At 40.0% G+C, this 19,897-nt stretch overlaps 1 protein-coding gene across 5 annotated transcripts in view; it reads right to left on the bottom strand.

The window, feature by feature from the left end:
• The window catches only part of dock8 (dedicator of cytokinesis 8), a 56,888-nt gene that overhangs the window by 10,514 nt on the left and 26,477 nt on the right, over positions 1-19,897 (bottom strand). For 3 of the 5 annotated variants that reach the window (XM_013271849.3, XM_005452124.4, XM_013271850.3), the window contains 30 exons: positions 19,129-19,278; positions 18,491-18,571; positions 18,164-18,326; positions 17,914-18,047; positions 17,013-17,097; positions 16,332-16,494; positions 15,577-15,694; positions 14,782-14,852; positions 14,480-14,624; positions 14,177-14,278; positions 13,967-14,062; positions 13,490-13,724; positions 12,954-13,118; positions 12,656-12,834; positions 12,325-12,417; positions 10,795-10,890; positions 10,119-10,268; positions 9,699-9,812; positions 9,447-9,602; positions 8,940-9,079; positions 8,569-8,732; positions 7,362-7,513; positions 5,942-6,124; positions 5,617-5,743; positions 5,165-5,252; positions 4,901-4,997; positions 3,886-4,020; positions 3,457-3,609; positions 1,194-1,352; positions 980-1,080 (listed from right to left, as the gene is read on the bottom strand). In XM_013271849.3, coding sequence (XP_013127303.1) covers positions 980-1,080; positions 1,194-1,352; positions 3,457-3,609; positions 3,886-4,020; positions 4,901-4,997; positions 5,165-5,252; positions 5,617-5,743; positions 5,942-6,124; positions 7,362-7,513; positions 8,569-8,732; positions 8,940-9,079; positions 9,447-9,602; positions 9,699-9,812; positions 10,119-10,268; positions 10,795-10,890; positions 12,325-12,417; positions 12,656-12,834; positions 12,954-13,118; positions 13,490-13,724; positions 13,967-14,062; positions 14,177-14,278; positions 14,480-14,624; positions 14,782-14,852; positions 15,577-15,694; positions 16,332-16,494; positions 17,013-17,097; positions 17,914-18,047; positions 18,164-18,326; positions 18,491-18,571; positions 19,129-19,278 — 3,995 coding nt within the window. The remainder of the gene's footprint in view (positions 1-979; positions 1,081-1,193; positions 1,353-3,456; positions 3,610-3,885; positions 4,021-4,900; positions 4,998-5,164; positions 5,253-5,616; positions 5,744-5,941; positions 6,125-7,361; positions 7,514-8,568; positions 8,733-8,939; positions 9,080-9,446; positions 9,603-9,698; positions 9,813-10,118; positions 10,269-10,794; positions 10,891-12,324; positions 12,418-12,655; positions 12,835-12,953; positions 13,119-13,489; positions 13,725-13,966; positions 14,063-14,176; positions 14,279-14,479; positions 14,625-14,781; positions 14,853-15,576; positions 15,695-16,331; positions 16,495-17,012; positions 17,098-17,913; positions 18,048-18,163; positions 18,327-18,490; positions 18,572-19,128; positions 19,279-19,897) is intronic. The other 2 variants (XM_005452125.4, XM_013271848.3) reach the window with 2 other exon arrangements.

The raw sequence follows: 19,897 nt of genomic DNA, 5'->3' as shown, positions 1-19,897 counted from the left end.
AATGATATAGGTTCACTGCAGATAAGGTTCTGCATAAACTGTATTTTAATGACTGCATTTATGTCAAAATATTTTGAAATCAAATAGAGAAAAAGAAAAGTTGGAAATGAACGCACTGTATGAAAATAATGACTTTTATGTAATACACTACATAAAAGGAGATCAAATAATAGTCTTAAGCAATATCAATTAAACTGTGGCACAGATATAAATAAATGCCAACATGTGGAAGACAAATATTTCAAAATAAAACGTGAGCACGAGAGTGAGCACAGCAACATTAGTGGGTTATTGTGTTTTATGGGGAACAGGAACACTGAACACGATTTCCTGTTTTTGAGAAGAACGGAAAATTATCGACTAAACAGAATAAGAATAAATCTAAAACACTGTTTGTTTGTTTATTTATTTTTGTTAAAGCGAATCACCCTACAAAATTTACAAATTAATTCAAGCATCTGGTGACCACATGTTTTGCTCATCAATGACCTATGTGTGCTAGAAAGCTTGGAGGTAAATGTGTAAAGCTAACAGGTCAGTCTGTAGAGCTACGAGAGACTCGCCATGTGACCGAGACCAAAAACCAAATAGAAAGGTGCATGATAAATGACTATAGGTGACAGCGAAGCACGCTGAAGTGCCAAAATAACCAAAAGCACATACATGACCTCTGTCTCAGTGTTTCCCCTTCGTGTTCTCTCACATGCATGCACGCTCGGACACACATACTGTTTGCATTTGCATATACACAAAGCCAGATCAGAAGACTAAACTGCTACCACATGGTTACCATAGCGAGGGCAGCAAATAGAGGCAAAACATCCCAGGCCACAGAGAAAAAGGAAACAGTGGTGAAACACAGAGAGAAGCCACAGAGTGATGAGAAAATGATGATAGAGCAGGATGCAAAGAGGAAGACACTGAAGACAGACAGAAACCAAGTGAATGCCTTTTACACCAGATGCTTTTGGTTTCTTACCTGTACATGAGGTCCATGAGCATTTCAGGATCTTCCTGAAACTCCCTCATCTTCACTGTGTCGGATAAAATACTGTTTAGGTTTCTTAGAAGCTCATCCACCTGTAAAATGAAAAAAAAAAATCCAGACATACATCAAAAAGCGGGCTTAAGGTTATGAATCAGCATCAGTAATGCAACTGCTGAACTGTGTGACTGTGCGTATAATTTTATACCTGGGAGGGAAGCTGAGTATTCTGCATCTCTGTGTCCTCCTCTGCATAGGCCAGGATGGTGCGCAGAGAGCGTCTCAAGTACTCCTCCTGGAAGTCTGAAGACTTGCCCACCAGCGAGGCCAGAGACATGGTGACCTGCATCTTGACTCTCGAGAAATTCTGACAGAAGAGACTGCAGTGAATATGTGTTTAACGCTTTGCACTGTTTGTAAGTGTATATTGGATTTCCACAGACCAGAATATTAAACCTTTTTTCTCTATAGTTTTTCTATAGCATGCAGGCAAAGTATTGGTTACAAAACAGAATAGAACATAACAGGAACTGCATGATGACATTTTGCCTTCAAGTTGCATGGAAAAAATAAACAACCTAACATTTTTTACAACAGTTAAGAAGGAAACGCCATTTCTGGCTGCTCCCTTACTCACAAGAGGTCACCGCAGGAGGTAGGTGGGGTTTTTTTTTGTTTTTTTGTAAACACCGGATGCCCTTCCTGAAGCAACCCCAAAGGGATATGAGTCTCCTCCTGGGACTAAACTGGGGATTTTTTGCTTGTGTAAACCACTACACTGTAATACCTTATGATATGCACTTTGTCTTTGGAAACATTTTCTTGTTATCGCCATTTAATAGCACAATGAGTGAGCTACAGCACATATTTTGCTATGCGCTTAGAAAGAATTAATAGTCCCCATTAGCAAGCATGAGCAAATACTGATTGCACAAAAGTCTCCCTGTTTCCCCCCCCACTCCCCTCCCTATCCTATCCTCGTCTCTCCATCCTTCACACTACCTGTCCAAGAAAACAGGTGTGACAAACACCCTTCCATCTTCTGCAGAGAGGACCGTGTGTCTGTGTGAGAGAGAATATGGTCGTGTATGTGTGAAGTCCCATCTATCTCCAGCATGACCAGCTAAGCGGGAAATGATCTCCCATTAGCAGAGACATAATCACCCATGGATCATCTCTACGGCCCCATTCTGTTCAACTGAGCATGGAGCCAGAAACTAACCACCCATCACTGCCCTCTAACTCAGTGTGTGCATGTGTGTGTGTGTGAGAAAAGTACAGAGAAGTAGCCTAAATGATAGCTTAAGTCAACAAATAACCCTCTTTGTCCTTCTTTGTAATTGTATTTCTCATCTGCCCCCTTTTCCTCTTGTTCTCATTTTAACCTCTCCATAAATGGGCCGGTTTTAACAACATTTATCTGTTTTGTGAGGAGGGAAAAGGCTGCAGTTGTCTTTTTTTTCTTTGTCTTTTTACAGCAGTCTAAAATTAACTAAAATAACAAGGGAGGGAAAAAGTTTCACGACAGACTGAGAACATGACGAGGGGAGATCACGGGATAAAAACATAAACAATGGTAGAGGTAGGGAGTAAGTTCTGCATCAATGAGTCATTCGGCTGCTACGCTAATTCAGATCACAGCTCCCTCTGTATACAGCATATAAACAAACATGCGCTGGGACATGCAAAGGAGAAATACTCTATTTAAACTGGAGATGCTGTGCGTGTGTGCATGGGCGTGCATGTGCTGTGCGGGCTGGAGTCTGACTTTCATTAAAGTGTACAGACTGTAAACACAGGAAATATCAACTGCAACAGCAGTTATCGAACCAGCGCGGAGAATGAAAGAAGATACTCTAGCCTCTGCCTCCCTTCCTTCATATCTGTCTTTTCTCAATCATGTCCTTTTCATTCCCTCCTATCATTGCTTCACCTCCGTTACCAACACTTCCCCGACTCTGTCATGATTTTCCTCCTTTCCTGTCTTTCGGCACAAATACTTACACATTCACACGCACATATGCAGTGAATCACGCACAGATAATACACACACAGAGTGGCTGTCATTAGTTATAGAGGGGTAGGAACACGGGGAGGCAGACAGTGACATATCTCTCCGCTTTCCACTTAGAGACACATCCTTCAGCAGAAACTTTCTTGCTGCACGCTTAAAATAGACATGGAAAAGACATTAAAGCTGAGCAGAAGGGGAAGAGAGCAGAAGATAGGATAAGATCTGTGTGACTCCCTGCTTCTGTGTGTCTTCATGAGAACATCTATCAAAAGCAATTCTGAACTTGTGTGAGCACTTCAGCTCAAAGTGATATAAAAGCATTTTTTTCTGAAAGCTTAAAAAGGGTAGTGCGTGGCTAGATCTTGATTTGTGGACGTTCCTATGAATCCTTAGTGCTCACTAGAACACATAAACAAGATAATGTGTGATTGCATGTTGCTGTGATGTGTGCGCTTACACTGGCATTACTGTAGCTGTATCTCATGATGAGATAGAGGGTAGCACAGGCCTGGCTTCTGTTCTCATCCACAGGGCTGCTGCAGTACTGAAGCACCTTCTGGCACAGGTCTGCACACTGCTCCGCCTCCTCTTCAAACAACAGGTCTCCAAACTGCACACACACACACACACGGTGATATACACAGCCACATACGCACACAGATATATACATAAATAATTCTGGCTTGTATCAGCAGTTGGCCACCCACACAAACAAATAAGAACATTTAATTTAGACACAGATAGTGTTCATCTAAACACACCAACCCACACACCACCTTCTGAATTTTCAAAAAGTGAAACTAAACACACATGCACACACACACACACACACACACACACACACACACACACACACACACACACACATTTGTCATCATGAAAATACCTTGACGACAAGTGCTCTGAGCGTGCTGAAGGTGTGAGAGAGGAAAGTGGTACTCTGGTTGCAGGTGAGAGAGTGGAGTAACACCTTCAGCACCCCGCCAACTACGTTGTCCTTACAATCAGCCAATGGCACTGCCTGAATGTGAGACAGAGAGAAAAATGGATGATACGCTAGGGAAACACTGGAAAAATCACATGAATACAAAAGTCCCAGTTTAACTTCTTAGCTAAAGTACACAACAAGCAGATGAGTAAAAAGTTTATGATAGACCATTAAAGCATGTTGCATGCATAGAGTGTATACCCTCGTGTACCCTTGTCTACTAACTAGCTACTACTAGAGGAGAATGGTGAGACTGCTTTGTCATATGAAGGCAAAAGTAACTCAAATAACCACTTGTTACAACGAAGCTATGCAGAAGAGCGTCTCTAAATGAACAACATCGAACTTTGAAGCAGATGGGCACCCGGTGACACTCCTGCCAACTGAGAACAGGAAACTGAGGCTACAGTTACAAAAATTGGACAAAATTGGAAAATGTTGACTAGTTTGATGAGACTTGTTTTACTCTACAGCAATTTTTCGTAAGGGCCCAAGTTTGCCATGAAAGCACGAAAAGCAAGCATCCACCCTGCTGCTGGTGGTGTAATGGTGTGGGGATATTTTCTTGGCACACTTTGTGCCCTTCAGTACCATCTGAGTATTGTTTACGTGCCACAGCCAACCTGAGTTGTTGCTGCTCATCATGTCCATCCCTTTATGACCATTCTCCACAACACCTTTGGGATGTTGCAGAACGCAGCTGAGAAATCTGAGTGATGCTTTCACATCAAAATATCCAAGGAATGTATCCAACATGTCGTTGAATCTATACCACGAAGAGTTCAGGCAGTTCTAATACTAGCAAGGTGCAATTAGTGAAGTGGCTGGCATAGCATAGTAAGTCTGAAATAATTGCAAATGTATTTATTAAATGCACATTAATGTTACTCAGGGTATTTAAGACAGTTCTGACCTGGACGATTGTCTCCAGCAGGTCGAGCACTATGAGGTTTGACTCTGTGGCCAAGTTCCCACTGATCAGAGCTTCCTGGTCCAACTCAGCTTTAGTCCTGATGGAAAATAAGGAAAGAGAGGCAAATATTAAAAAGATAAAAGAAAGAAGGAAAAGAAAAAAATAGAGAAAGGGAAAGGTATAGAAGAAGACATCCAGGTGCATCAGGAAGCAATAATTAAAGGGGAAAAAAACTGAGTAGGAGACACAAAGATTACAACATACTTATCCTGTCTGTCATTGGTCTGTCGCCACTGAGTGAGATCCTTTCTCCAGCGAAGGACCTCTCTCTGACCCATGGTCCTATCTGTTCCTGGGTGGTATATAAAAACAGCATGAAAAAAAAAAAGTACGCTTATTGTGCAGACTATAAACTAAAACTGCATCCATGTGGTAGAAGCATGAACAGTGTGTCATGTGAAAAGATTTAGTGCAGTGTAAGAAGAAAATTATATGATTAGTGCCTGAAAGTGTGGATTACAAAATAAACAAAAGGCTTTTCATTTATGCAGCAATCCTCGACCGCACAACTATAAAAATAATCATAAGATTTCCAAAATCTGAGTGTTGACTATTTTAAGAGGACGTTTGTGTGTAAATCTTTGAAACATTCTACATTTAAATGTCAGAAAACCAATTCCAGGCTTTATTCCTTAAAGTGCCAAGAAATACATCACCTCCGACTCGTTTCATCATTTCCCCACGGGCTCCCATTCCTCTCAGCAGGGCCTCCTCCAACTGATGTTTGGCCTGCTGAGATTTCTGTAAGGCCTGGGTGCTCACTTTGTCACTGCTCTGCTTTCCCTACAAAACACACAATAAGCACATAGTAACCAGGAAGAAAATCAACAAGGATACATTGGTAATATGCACTGAGGAATGTGAGAAAAAAACACGTGTAGGGAAGGTATGCAAATACACAAACTACCAAAGCAGTGCATTTGTGCTTTTATTGATAAAATTTGATTAAATTAAATTATTAGAAAACAAGCAAAGACAGACCCTATACTCAAAGCAGGAGATACAGATGGTGAGGAGCTCCAGCAGTTTGTTGAGCTGTGAGGGAGGCATATCTGTAGTCCAGCGCTGAATCAGGTTCCTATCGGCATTCTTCATCACCCACAGGAAGCACACCAAAAGGTGGCGACTGGTGTCTGCAGCCAGGGTGGCTATGGATTTACCTTGCTGGGAAGAAGAGAGGACAGAGACAGATATGCGTTGGATCCAATGGAGTGCAGCTCTCACTGAATGGAAATGTGTGCATCTGCTGCAGATCACACATTTAGAAACTGCGTCCTAGAAATAAATTAAACTGTCACACACAAAACAAAATCTATGAAGATGTCCTAAAACCACACTCTGCATGCAATAACGTCATAGATGTCAATCCAATTTCATATTAAATGCATGTGATACAACTGCCAGTGCTCAACTTTTTGAGTTATACAGTGTACTCTAACAAGTGCATACAATAAACTAATAGTACATCACTGACAAGCTTCTCTAAACCACAAATATGGTTTCTCACTAGCTTCAATGAAATATGGTTCTCTCCTCCATCTTAACAGGTGTTAAATCTATTGCAGATTCATTTACCTTCACTCGTGAGATGATGAATCGCTACTATAGACGGCTACCGCTGCTTCATTTTGCAGCAGCTTTGATAAATGTAGCCATTAACCTCCTAGTGCTCTAGGTGTCCCACCTAGAACCTTGTTTCCAGGTCTCCGTTTTTTTGGGGGTTTTTTTGTGGTTTTTTTAAGAGCAGGACTGACCGAAGCTTACCAGAACCTACATCAAATATTACAGTTTAATCTAAAGCATCTCTTGTTTATCATAGGAAAAATTGTTCTCTCTATGAGTAAGATTCACTGGAAACATTGTTAGAAGGTGGACTGCCCGAAAATGAGGACCACGTGCTCTGGGGGAGGTGTTTGGTTTTGTGATGGATACCAGAACAATGGCTCACTCATGTCAAAATCAGTTTTTCCACAACAGCACTTCTTGCAGCAACATACAAGGAACTGATTCATCTTTTGGAAAGAAACAGAAGGAAGACGAAAAGAATGGCAGCGTTCGGCTTTGGCGCCTGTGTTGTTGCTGTAGCTGTACTTGATGGATGTGTTTGTCAGGGAGGATGGCCCTGTTCACTTATGATGGCAATGCCTGCCCATAAACCATCTCCCGGAGACGTGTGTGTATGTGTGTGCGTGATTTTTCAGGATGAATGAAGTATGTGTGTGGCTCTGACAGCTAATCAATCTGCTTCTGTGCAGCTCACCTGTTAGGAATGGGAATATTCACAGATACAGTCACTCACATGCACACACACAAGCACGTCTGAACTTTTAAAAACAACGGGCAGCAGGCTATAATCTGTTACCGTCTTTTAATTAGGAATTTAAATACGCACGGCCATTACCATAGATGCCATGGAAAGAAGAGCGTTCCGTCCCAGTGTGTTGAAGGGGTTCCCAGCAATTGCCATGGCAACAGACTGATTGATAGGTGGGACATTTTCAAGGTCATCATCAGGTCCGCCTGACTTGTTTTTCCCGCTGCGCGAGTCAGAAACTACGGAGACAAACAAGGGTCAATTATATTAAACTGGTGAAGAGAAGGACTGCAGCACACAGGATTACCTTACACCATTAAAAGTAACACAATTATATCTCAATTAGAGTTAAAATACATAAAACCTAAAAGTTATTTGTTACATCTATACAGAGTTGAGAAGGTGCTGGTTATAAAAGTAGATTTAGCAAATAAGTTTCATATGAGTTGTTGTCATAAATTACAAATTACAAAAAGCGAACATATTTCTTTTCATGTAGCTTTCAGAAACACATAGTATAGTTCAGCAACAACATAGTATGATGCAATTCTGGGAGCCCTGGTGGGAAAGGTGACGTATCATATCCTCTTCATCACTACCATCAGGGCAGAGGTACAAAGACCTGTTAAACAAATCTAAGTGATGCTAAATGGTGTGATATGGGTGTCACTTGTGCTTGTATTTGAGTTTTGGCGACATTACTGGTAATGTCTTTAGTGGCCAAAACTTAATTGGCCAACACTTGATGTCTTTTAAATGTGCTATATAAATAAAGCTGACTTGACTTGACTTAATGTCTCTAATTGTGATGTCTTTACTGTTGTAGTTATATTTGTATGACAGTCACCACAAGGCATGAATGGAATTTACACAAAGGACAAATAAATAGAAATATAAATGATTTTTGAAATATGAGCCAAGGGCCCTTAACTTGTTTCTGATAATTAACACTGAACAGAGTCTCAAATCAGCAGAAAGAGAGCTCAGTTTTCTTATCGTAAGTATCATGGAGAACCTTTTCAATGAGCTTTTAGTCTGGAGCAAACCTGTGTGTGTAGGTGTGTGTGTGTAGGTGTGTGTGTAGGTGTGTGTGTGTGTAGGTGTGTGTGTGTGTGTGTGTGTAGGTGTGTGTGTGTGTAGGTGTGTGTGTAGGTGTGTGTGTGTGTGTAGGTGTGTGTGTAGGTGTGTGTGTGTGTAGGTGTGTGTGTGTGTGTAGGTGTGTGTGTGTGTGTGTGTGTGTGTGTGTGTGTGTGTGTGTAGGTGTGTGTGTAGGTGTGTGTGTGTGTGTACGTACCAGTGAAATCCAGGTAGTTGGTGGATTCTATAATAATCCCCACCAGGGGGAGGTAGAGAGCAGCCACCTTGGCCCTGACTTCAGGTTTAATACAGCGATGGTCAAGATCATGAGCACACAGCAGGCTGTAGATTGCATTGATGGACTTTCTCTGGACCTTTCCCCTGTAAACACACATGCATACTGTTACATTTGAATAATATCGCCAATGATTAGTACACAGCTTTCACATGTTTACAGAGGTCGATATTGATTTAATTGATATACTTAAGGAAACAGAAATAAGACGGGAGCTCTGTAGTAAGAACGCAATCAGTCAAGTAAGAAAGCAGGCAGTTGTGAGTAACTTGAAAGTGGCTGTTTTTCCATACCCCTCTGACTCCATGTCTAGCGCTGCACTGAGCTCTGTCAGTAACAGACCCGTGAGGTAGTGTTGCTGCTTGAATTCTGGAGAAAGTTCAAACAGAGCCAAGATCCTCTGCTGCTCCTGGAAACTGCATGAACCAGAACTCTGAAAAGAAAGAAAATGAAGAAGTGGCAACAAGATTAGCGTAAAAATGTTTCTTAATGGAAAATAAAGCACTTTTTAAACAGAATTTTTCACTAAAAGAAAACAAACAAACAAAACAAAACTTAATCCCATCTTATCTCATCTAGTCAGTTAAATTAGTCAGTAAACTCCCGTTCTGACTTTGCATTTTTCCAAGTTATCTTCTCCTAGATGGCCATACAAAATGCCAGACATTTACAGTCCTTACTTTCATTAACATTTTTTGCAGCCACATTAATATTCCTGTACAAACAAACTCAACTTGGTAAAGCGGTAACCCGAGTGTCCAAATAACTCATGTAAAATTTGCAGTGGCGAGTGGGCAAACCTGTGAGGAGATGGATGGACACGGTGAGGCGGGTGCGGAGGCAGGGCTGCTGAAGAAGAGGCTCAGGTTGAGATAGTGCTCATGACTGCACAGGATTCGCAGGAACTCTAGACGCATGCTGATCAGTGTCGGCATTGAAACACTCTTAGCCGACATCTAAAAGTGAAAGGGAGCATAAAAGTTTATTTTTCCAGAATCAGCATCTGGATGGATATAATTATTATTGTTTAAAACATTAATCTGTTATTTTACCTGATTGCAATAGTTTTTCACTAGGTGGAATACAAATCCTCTATCCATGAGCGACATCAGGTCATAAAGGAAAAAAGCCAGGCTGATGTTGACTTTCTCTGCTTGCTCTACCTCCTAAAACAACAGTCAACAAACAGCAATCAGGAAGCTGCACCAGATGGATCTTACTGAGTATCTAGCTGTGTAAGCTGTGCTCTCGATTCCACAGAGGCAAATATAATTAGCACTCTCAACTTCCTGTTGTTTGGGGGACATCGACAACATGTACAGTCAGGTTGAAACTGCCTCTCTCGACACAACCCAGGAGAACAGAAGGTACACGAATGTGCTCGGCTGCAGAGTTTGCAGATCGAAGTCAAATTGATTAGGCTCAGAAGCTCTCGATTTATTTTCGTCGTCATCATTACTAACGTTTCTTACCTTTTGTTGTTTGACCAGGATGGTCCCAATCTCAGCTGTAACCACGGAGACAATGGTGGTGATGTCATCTTTAAATCGGTCAGAGAAGCGACTTCTGCGAGGAATATTGTACTTGTCCAGCTGGGACACATGCTGAGCCATGCTTTTCACCTGTTTAAACCAAAACACACCCAACAAAACCAAAGTGTGAATCGTGATAATTGTTAAGAAAAGGTGAAAAATGCTAACTTTGATTTTTCTTTTTGTTAAAAAGGTGGCCTGATAGTTAAAGAGGGCAATGTTTGATTATTTTATCATCAGCTTCTATTTTCAAATCAACAAGCCTATCAAGCCACACAAAAATCTCTATTTTAATTAAAGTAGGCAATGAGGTTGAGGGCAGAAGCATAAATAAGCAAGACGAATTGAGCGAATGAGCATGAATGTCAGTGATGACACAGCTGAATTGCAAAACAGAAAATAAATTGTCAAGTGGTTTTTGTAATTTATTGCCTTGGGCGCTTTCGAACGCCCTCTTAGTATTCATACAATACTACCACTATCATTTATCTTTGAAGGTGTTTGGCCATGAGGTCACATTTGCTTGATATGACTCATTTTTATAACTCAGTCTATTTATCATTAACATCTGTGGATGCCCTCTCTCTTGCAGAGAGGTGTAAAAATAAACACTGACCAGCAGCTCAAAGAAGAACCAGGCGTATTTGTAGGCATTTTCTCTGCAGACCCCAGTGCTGACAACCATTTGCAGGGCCAGCTCCTCATGAAATTGCTGCAAGAGAGAAAATACAAACGCTTTAATTCACGAGAACCCGTCTTCCCCTGATAGCTTGTAGAGAATTTTTTTTAAAGACTGCCTCATAATTGGTATTTCTAATAGATTATTATATTAACATATTGCTGTGAACTGGTTTTAATATGCTGGCTGAGCTTTGAACAGACACAAAAAAAAGCATAAACAGCTCCAATATCGGTGTCACCAGTGTCACACTCCCACCTTGTGGTCATAAGGGGGAACTGGAGGATGAAAGGTATTTGTTTAGCTGTATTACAGGAGTTTGAGATGGAAGTAATGTTGAAATAGAACACGGAAATCAAACAGAGCTTTTATGGTACCGTTCCATATACTGCTACAGAATTATTTTTCAGTCACTGCAGTGTCTCTAACGTATAATAGAGATGACTGACCAGAATTTCTACTTCAAAAAATAAAATAACAAGGCTTTTCATTTATTCTTAATTGAAAGCAATTCAGTTAGACATTAAAACCATAGATGTTTTAGCCTTTATTTACAGCTACATAAAATGCTTTTAAAAAGACATTATGTGTTGCTTTGCCCTTGTGTACTGTAACTATCTTGATTGGAGACTAAGTAAGGATCTAACAATGAATAGCAGTGAATCAAGCCTGCACTGATAAATTCTATATCAAAGAGCCTCGAAAATACTGATTAAATATCAGTTCATTTCATAAATTCACATATTCCATTTCCATCTTAAAAAGATAATTAGTAATGCCATCCAACCTCCTCACCACAGAGGGATATTGTTCAAGTTTCATGCCATTAACATGTAAATGTCTAGAATTAGGTGTAAATGTTGCGTTAGCTATGAAACTACATACTGTCATGGTCACAGGTGCTAAACATTCAGTGGGCACATACAGTAAAAACTGTAATTTCCACAGTTAATCAAGTACACAGTGTCTGGCTTACCCCCAGTACATTAATTAAATTAACCTGTTTTGGCCTGGATAACCTCCTTCGAGTACAATGGTAATGTCTGTTGACTTACACGAGTATACACACATGCACAGTAGCAGAAAAGTTTCAGTTGTCCAATTATTAATCAAGTGATCCTGAAATAAACGTACATTTTAGTAAAATATTATCGATGGATGGATGTTCCCAGCTAGAGCATATTCAGTTTGTGTGATGGCATAAAAATGGTATTTAGGTTTTTAAATGGCAAGACATGAATAACAGAGATGGATCACCTTTGACGAAAACAACAGATATCCATTAGTTTAGATAAAGTCAATGTTGATACAAAATCATTAAACGGAAATATATTACCCAGTTCATACTCATTCCTTGCTGTTTTCTGTATCATTATTTTCCGTCTCTAATTCTTTTATAAAAATGTAGTTGCATTGCTACATAATAAAATGGGTCCAAAAAACTGAAAGAAAGTGAGAACTTTGAACCTTTCTGTTGGATGGCCTGGTGTTTCCTGACGGGTTCTGATGGTTGTTTACGTCTACGTAGGTGGACATGCGGCTGCCTGGGTTGTTGTGGCCCTGGAGACAGTAACACACATTGGATGTGATGGATGCATTCATTAGAGTGGGTGTCTAGTGGCCTATTACAATAGCTAATGTACTGTGGGGATGAAGAGCAAATGGCTATTTTGTGTGTATGAAGATGCATGCTGGCATATTTACATACTGTATTTTGTGTGTGTGTGTTCTCAATTGTATTTTGCACCAGATCCAGTTGAAGACATGAGAAATCTCAGCTCATTATGCTGGTCAGTACCTTGGCAGAGAGAATATTTTTGACCTCGTCATCTTCAGCGGAGTTATGCGGGCCTGGGATATCAGGGTTGCTGCTGCTTCTGATCCTGGACTGGAGAAGCATACTGCCAACGGTGGCAGCTGTGGCCCGACCCATAGTGCTGTATCGGCTCTCTGCTGAAGGTACTGCGCCACCTGTACCTGATCACATGTTCATAGATACAAAAGGAAAAAAAAAACAACGAAAATTCTTAATACTTGAAACACTCAGAGCAAATATGTTCACAGGAACGACAAAACAAAAAAAAATGATGAAGCACCTGCATTCTGCATGTCTCGAGGGGGATCGGGCAGGCGAAACACCCAGTACAGGTAGGTTGCCAAGAGGCTGTTCCTACCCAGCTGGTCCCTGATCAGTTCCTGGCTGTTATGGAGGCTGTTGACGATGGACACCACTGACTCAAAGGCTATCTGTGCCAGATTGGCTGCAGAAAAGAAGCATGGATTTACAAAAAAAAAAAAAAAAAATCAACAACACAGAAACAAAATGTTAGAGCTATAAAGTAATTAAATGAGTACAGTGAATGAAAAATAAATCTGATTAATTTAGCTAATTTAGCTTCAAATCTGATGATTTATAGGATTTTTTTTTTTGCAGTATTGGTTAAATAAAAGTACAAATACAAAGTGGTTATTTGTTTTCTGGGGATATATCTTTCACGGTTTTTTCATGGTAGCTCAATAACTAAATTGGGAATATGTTGGGGGAAAAAAATTAACAGGAAAGACATTTTTAAATGTAGAGCCACAATTACTGCTATACATCCATTATAATTTCAATACAGAGTCCACTCACCGGTCTGGCCAGCGATGACCATGGGCTGCATGATGAGAGTGAAGAGTTTATCTAGCACTCGGTGGAGGAAGAGGACCAGAGCCTCTAGACTGGACGAGGACAGCGCTATGATGCTGAGCTTCAGCTCATGCTCCAGCTTGTTCTCTGGAATCTTCTCCTCCCTGATCCGCACAGGGAATATTACTCCACCCTCCAGTGCATGGCAGAGGGTGAAGAAACGCTCCAGGTGGTTGTCCTGGTAGGGAGAAGGCAGGGTTTGTTAGAACGGGAAGCAGGGAGAGAAAAAGCAACAGAGGAGACGGAGAAAGAAACAAATGTACTGCGACAGAGTCAGGACATGCTTCAGGGCGAATGCTACAACAACATGGACACTTGTGGTACGCGTGTGTGTGCTGATGTATACAGACAGACAGGGTGAGCCAAAAAGACATTCACTGTGTTGCTGTGTTGGTCTGGAGGCATCCAGCCTTCGCTCACCTGTGTGTGCACTGATGACACGGCCTGGATTTCAAGGTTGAAAAGTCCCTTGTGACCCTCCATCCACTTGACTGGAGGGACCTGAAGAGGAAGTTTCTACAAGACACAGGAAATATAAATATGACTTTTCTGCCTGTTTGCCACTCTACTTTCAGAATAATAATAATAAAAAAAATAGTTTTAAATCTTTTAACAGGAGGATGTTTATACCTCAGGTGTGTGTAGAGAGTAGTTGACAGGGAGTCGCTCCAAGATGATGGGCAGACAGTACTGACCAGTCTGCAGTCGATCAATATTCAATATGGGCAGCCACTGCATCAGAGGAAAAAGACAAATTCAGCATGTCAGCCGAGATTTAAGAACGCACCAGTCAGACACACAAGTGTCGCAACAAATTAATAGTAAAATATATGGCAACACTTTCCTTTGACAAATGACGACAGCGTTTTGCCAGCTGAAACACTAAACAGTCTTTTTCTTTGTTCTTAAGATTTGTGATGTGTAAAAGCTTACAGAGTATCCAATGAGCGTCTCACAGCTGCCGCTCTGGTTCTGTTTCTGCTGACAGCTGATGTGGAAGAACGTGAACAGCAAGTGATGCCTCTCCGTCAGACGTGCTGGAAGAGCAATCTTCAATTCCTCATAGAAGTCTGGAGACCTTACAGATAGGGAAATACGGAGTAACAAGAGGATGCAACAGGAAGGAAACGAGAAAAACAAAAAGATAAATGAAGACAAGGTACTCTGATTGTTCAAAATGGATAGGAAGATGCTAACACAGTCCAGTGTAACAAAACGCAATAATGTGTCCTTACTTGTTATGGTAGGTAACAGGGGTATAGACTTCACTTAAAAATTCAGGGCCACTCGATTTCCCAAAAATGACCTGAATATAGAGACACAAGAAGAAAAGAATAGAAAGGTACTTTTAATTTAACATGATAAATTTGAATCCTCTGTGTAGACTGTGGTTGACTTGGATGTTCATCTGAACTACTGACCCAAACTGTCAGAGCTTGACCGAAAAATCGACAGTGACCAATTTATCAGCTGATATTAGCCATCTGCTGAAATGGCAAAAAACGCATTTATACAGGCTGACAGCAGTCAGGCTGTACAATACCCACACAGGATAAATACTGTTTAAAAACACATGTATATATTATTATTATTACTCCTGCTGCACATTATGTATGAATAAAAAATAAAAGTCTTGGCATATTTAACTGTATATTGTAACCATCTTTGCAGAGTTTTAGCTTTTTTCCTGTACAATATTTATTTATCTATTTTTTCTACTTTAAAAAACTAATATATCTCTAATTCAACTTTTCATCCTGTCCCTTGTGCTGCTCTAACAAGTGAATTTTCCCAGTGTGGGATTAAATAAAGTCTATGTCTGTTTAGTCTCTTATGAGTATTGACATTGCATAGTTTATCCACCAGAGGGCATTTTGCAACTTCCCTGTTGACAAGCAGCTGGGGAATAATTTGTGACAATAAAACAATTATTAAACTGCACTTTCATATTTTATGTGATTTTTAAATCACCAAATATCAGTAAAAGTTAAGTTAAATCAGTTTTAGTGACAGGTAACAACAGCACTCACACACATAGCCGAGGTAGGATCCTCTCCACTCATAAATTGGATTTTGATGGTAATATTTCTTGCCGATGTCAACCTGTTGACAAAGTTGAGTCTCTGGGGGTAGACATAGAGCAGATTCCTACACATGCACAGGGAGAGAAACTGTGTCAGGAACACTGTCGATTTAGAAAAAACAGTCAAATAAATAAATTATGCTATACTGTATGTAAACCGAAGCAGTTTTATTATTTCTCACTAGATGGCACTGTCTGTACAACAGCTTTAGGGGTGATGTGACAGCAATGTCACAGAAATGTAAAGCCAACCAGTAATTATCTGTGTTTCCTTGTGGGTTTAATTCAACATTGTAATCTGTTGTGAAACCTGAAATACAGGAAAACACCAAAGATTCCACTGAACACTTGTTTAGAGAACATCAGCACGCAATTACCCGGACTTGTTCATTCACGTTTTTGTTTTTTTGGGGTTTTTTTAGATTGGAGTACTGAGAAGAATTAAATCTTTGCCCTTTGTTAGAAATGTGCTGCCTATTTTAACAAAGAAACCTGTTTATATTCTTAGCAAGAATAACTTGTTGTTGGGCTTGTTTGCTTTTCATCCCTTGAAGGTGCAAGGCTTGCATAAGTAGTTTCCCCTTTCTCTAAGAAAGCTAAAGTCACAAAAAACATTTAGGGCACAGAAACGCAAAGAATAAAATATCCCACAATCTCACATTTAAATGTTTATTTGCCGACATAGTGCATACTCCAGCCCACCTGTAGATGTTGTGAGGAACATAAACCTCACTGGAGGGGAACTCCAGCACCTCCTTAATGAGACGAGTGCTTTTCTCAGCCACAGGTTTAAGAGGGATAAGCTCAGTTGACAAACATGATGTTGGTGTATCGTTGACTGGAGACATGTCCAATTTTATGGAACCTAGAAGATGCAAAGGTCAAAGTTCAGAAACCTGCATATGCAATATCCAGAATAAAGCCTATGATATCATTTAATAATATATAAACTGGCACATTGCTTTTTTGTCAAGAGCTGGATGAGAAGTACCACTGGTTTATGTGTCCTCTTCAGGAGGCAACCACAAAGCTTAGTAACAAAATATACCAACTTGAAATTTAAATCATGCTATGAAAAACATTTTAGCTCTTTTAAAAAATTATTTGTAAAGTGTGACAACACTGTGCTGTGTTTTTGCCATTTCCTGTACCCAAACGCTCTGTATGGATGAAAGTATCAGGCTACAGGTGCTGGTTTAACTGTCTGAGTTAAACAGGTGACCTATGTGATTTAAAACTATTGCAGAGGTCCAGGTCTTGCTCTATCACGTGTGCTTTTTGTGAACTTTCTTTCCGCCGACAAATTTTTATCAATTTTCTCTACAGCAAGAAAGAAGAAGAAAACATTAACAATAAAAATATACTCATGTAATGAGTAATAACCTGGTATTGTCTTGATTCTCTTCTGTGGTTTCTTCATCTCAGTCAGGGACCTGAGCAAATCCTCATCACTTAGACGATCTCCTTCCTAAAAACACAGTGATTTTATTAATTTATTTTTTTTAATGAAAACCCCAGATGACAAGGACCAAATCAACCATTAGAGTAATTCAAAATATACAAACAGTGGAATATACATGTAATTTTTCTCAGTAATAGCCCTACAGGTTTGAATAATCCCGTACCAGCAGACTGAGAGACAGCTTTTTCCACCAGGCCATCAGACTGCTGAACACGTCATAGACACCTCACCTTCACTACTGGAACTTCAACATTATGCACTCCATACTGTACATTAATGCCACTGTTTTGCACATGTCCGACTACCAACCTCTGTATATTTTATATATCTTATTTATTGTCTACTCTATTTCATTTGTAAAATATGTATATACACACACACACACACTCACACACACTCACACACACACACACACACACACACACACACACGTAGAAAAACATATTTAGTATACACATCCAGTAATGCATATACTCTTATATATTGTACATATATTTATTACTTTCAGATTTAGCCATTCTTATATTTTTGCTTGTTTTACGTTATTGTATTTTTGCACAACTCTGTTGCTTGAGAAGTTTGCACACAAGAATTTCACTCGCATGTACTGTACCAGTGTACCTGCACATGTGACGTGACAATAAAAGTGATTTGATTTGATTTATTTAATAGAATCTGATGAAACACATAGGATTTTTATCAAAGTCCAAGATGTAAACACAAGCATGTCTTTCTGGGAAACTTTATCTTTATCTGGTATCTTCCTGCATTTCAAGCATTTTCACAGATTTATCCATTTCTTTGCTTGGGCAGCAGACAAACCTGTTTGATGATGGTGGAGATAGTGATGGTGGCAGGCTTGAAGCCAGAAACGTTGCAAAACGGTTCATCGATGGTACTGTAACGTTCAGAGTTCCTCCTAGGGAGTCCTCTCCGCTCAATGCTGCTGGATTTTCCTGAGGAAAAAAAAAAAAAAAAGTCAAGGGTCAAGTGTCATACTAAGCTTCAGGGACTCTTAGGAAATGCAGACAAATGCAAAGTGATCAGAAGGTAATAAGACGCTAGCACACACCTCCTTTTGTGTTCTCAGAGTCTGTGATGTCACGCTCCAATGTAGCAGAGTTGATCACTTCCATTATATTAACAGTTGCCCAGGCAAATGGCATGCGATAGCGACCCAGCCTCTGGCAGAAACTATCCGCCTGGTTCCGCAGCTTCTCAATTTTGTCCTTGTTCTGACCATAAACACATAAATAAATAAATAAATAAAGTTAGCTATTTTGAAAAACATCAGCTCCAGAATCGTTTTACATACCCAGCAAGTATTAATAAGAGACTAAAAGGTAAAGTGGAGAGCATTTTTTAAAAATAATTTGACCGTTTGCTCTGCACTCATTACCTTTCCAGAGTCGCATTCCCTCAGTGTCACGTAGGGGTCGACACAGTCACTGATCTCACCCTGCTGAAGGACCTTTTCAATCTGAAACACAAGCAGGAAGTAAAAATTGCAAACATTAATTATATCAAGGCCACAACAACAGTTTACGATGAACTGCACAAACTCTATATTACTACTGACTCTACTTCAAAACTCCAGTGACTCTAACGACACTGCAGAGTCCAATTCATAACTGATAGTGTCCCATTGTGTGTTTTTCTATCCAGGTATGCTTTTACCGCTTTGGTAGTGTGTTTGGGATCGGTGTTGTACTGAAAAATAAAGCCACTGCTAATCAGATGCTTTTTAGATGGTATTACATGATAGATCAAAATCTCCATGTTCAAAATTCCATCAATTTTGACAAGACCCCCCACATCACTGGCTGAAATGCAGCTCCAGAGCCTCCACCGTGTTTTATTGATGGCTTTCAGATGCTATTCATCCGCTGCATAGTTTGAGGTATCTTTGCTTTTTTTAGGCGTACCATTTCTGCTTTTTTCCTCTATTTTACTGAAATTTTCTAAGGACACCATGCTGAGACACCACGCTTAAATTGCCACCATGTCTCAGTGGATTGCAATAAATTTTCTCATTACCTTGATGACCAGATATATATCTGTGGAAGGGTAGGTGATAGAGAAGATGGCAGATTTGGCTGTCGAGGACGGATCAATGTGGTCAGTGTGATTTTTCAAGAAGTTCTTAAACTGTTCAGAGTTCAGGTCACAGTAGAAATTCTCAGATATCTGCAGGGAAACAGATGAAACATTTTACTTTGGAGAAACAGAAAATTGTCTTCTTACCAAAATTAAATCCAGGATTACTTTTGTTTTGGTAATCAGGGCATAACAAACTGGAACATCATTCTAAGCTGGAAGGTTTCTGATGAGAGACTGAAAGAATACATTAATCTAGGTGATTAGTTTGATGTAAACCAAATGTTCATCTGTTCAGTCCGCTTTACTGTTTCTCTTCTCAACTCTATAATGACCTCTGTGTAGGAACACAGCCATATGTCCTGATGTGGGCTGGTCTGGTATCTGTCATGTGATCCTATTCACTGGAAAGCCAGTAACTACTCTACTTCATTCTGCTTATCCCACAGGGCCTCCACTACACTGACCACACCAAGAAACCTCTAGAAAGCCAAACTTGGCTGATAACTAAAATCCTCAAAGCAGCAACTTTATTCAAGATAAGCACAAGAAAATGTTCAATGATGATAATGATGACTTCTGGCATATTTCCATGCTTGTGTAACAAGCCAAAAGGACAAAACTCGGCACAGATTCTGAGACGGAAACGACCCAGTTAACTTAAAAAAAAGAAAAAAAGAGCCACACTCTACCTCTTACTGAAAAATGA

Source organism: Oreochromis niloticus, linkage group LG12 (assembly GCF_001858045.2).
Source record: "Oreochromis niloticus isolate F11D_XX linkage group LG12, O_niloticus_UMD_NMBU, whole genome shotgun sequence".
In the NCBI taxonomy this organism is placed as follows: domain Eukaryota; kingdom Metazoa; phylum Chordata; class Actinopteri; order Cichliformes; family Cichlidae; genus Oreochromis; species Oreochromis niloticus.
This window is presented reverse-complemented; position numbering and strand designations above follow the sequence as displayed.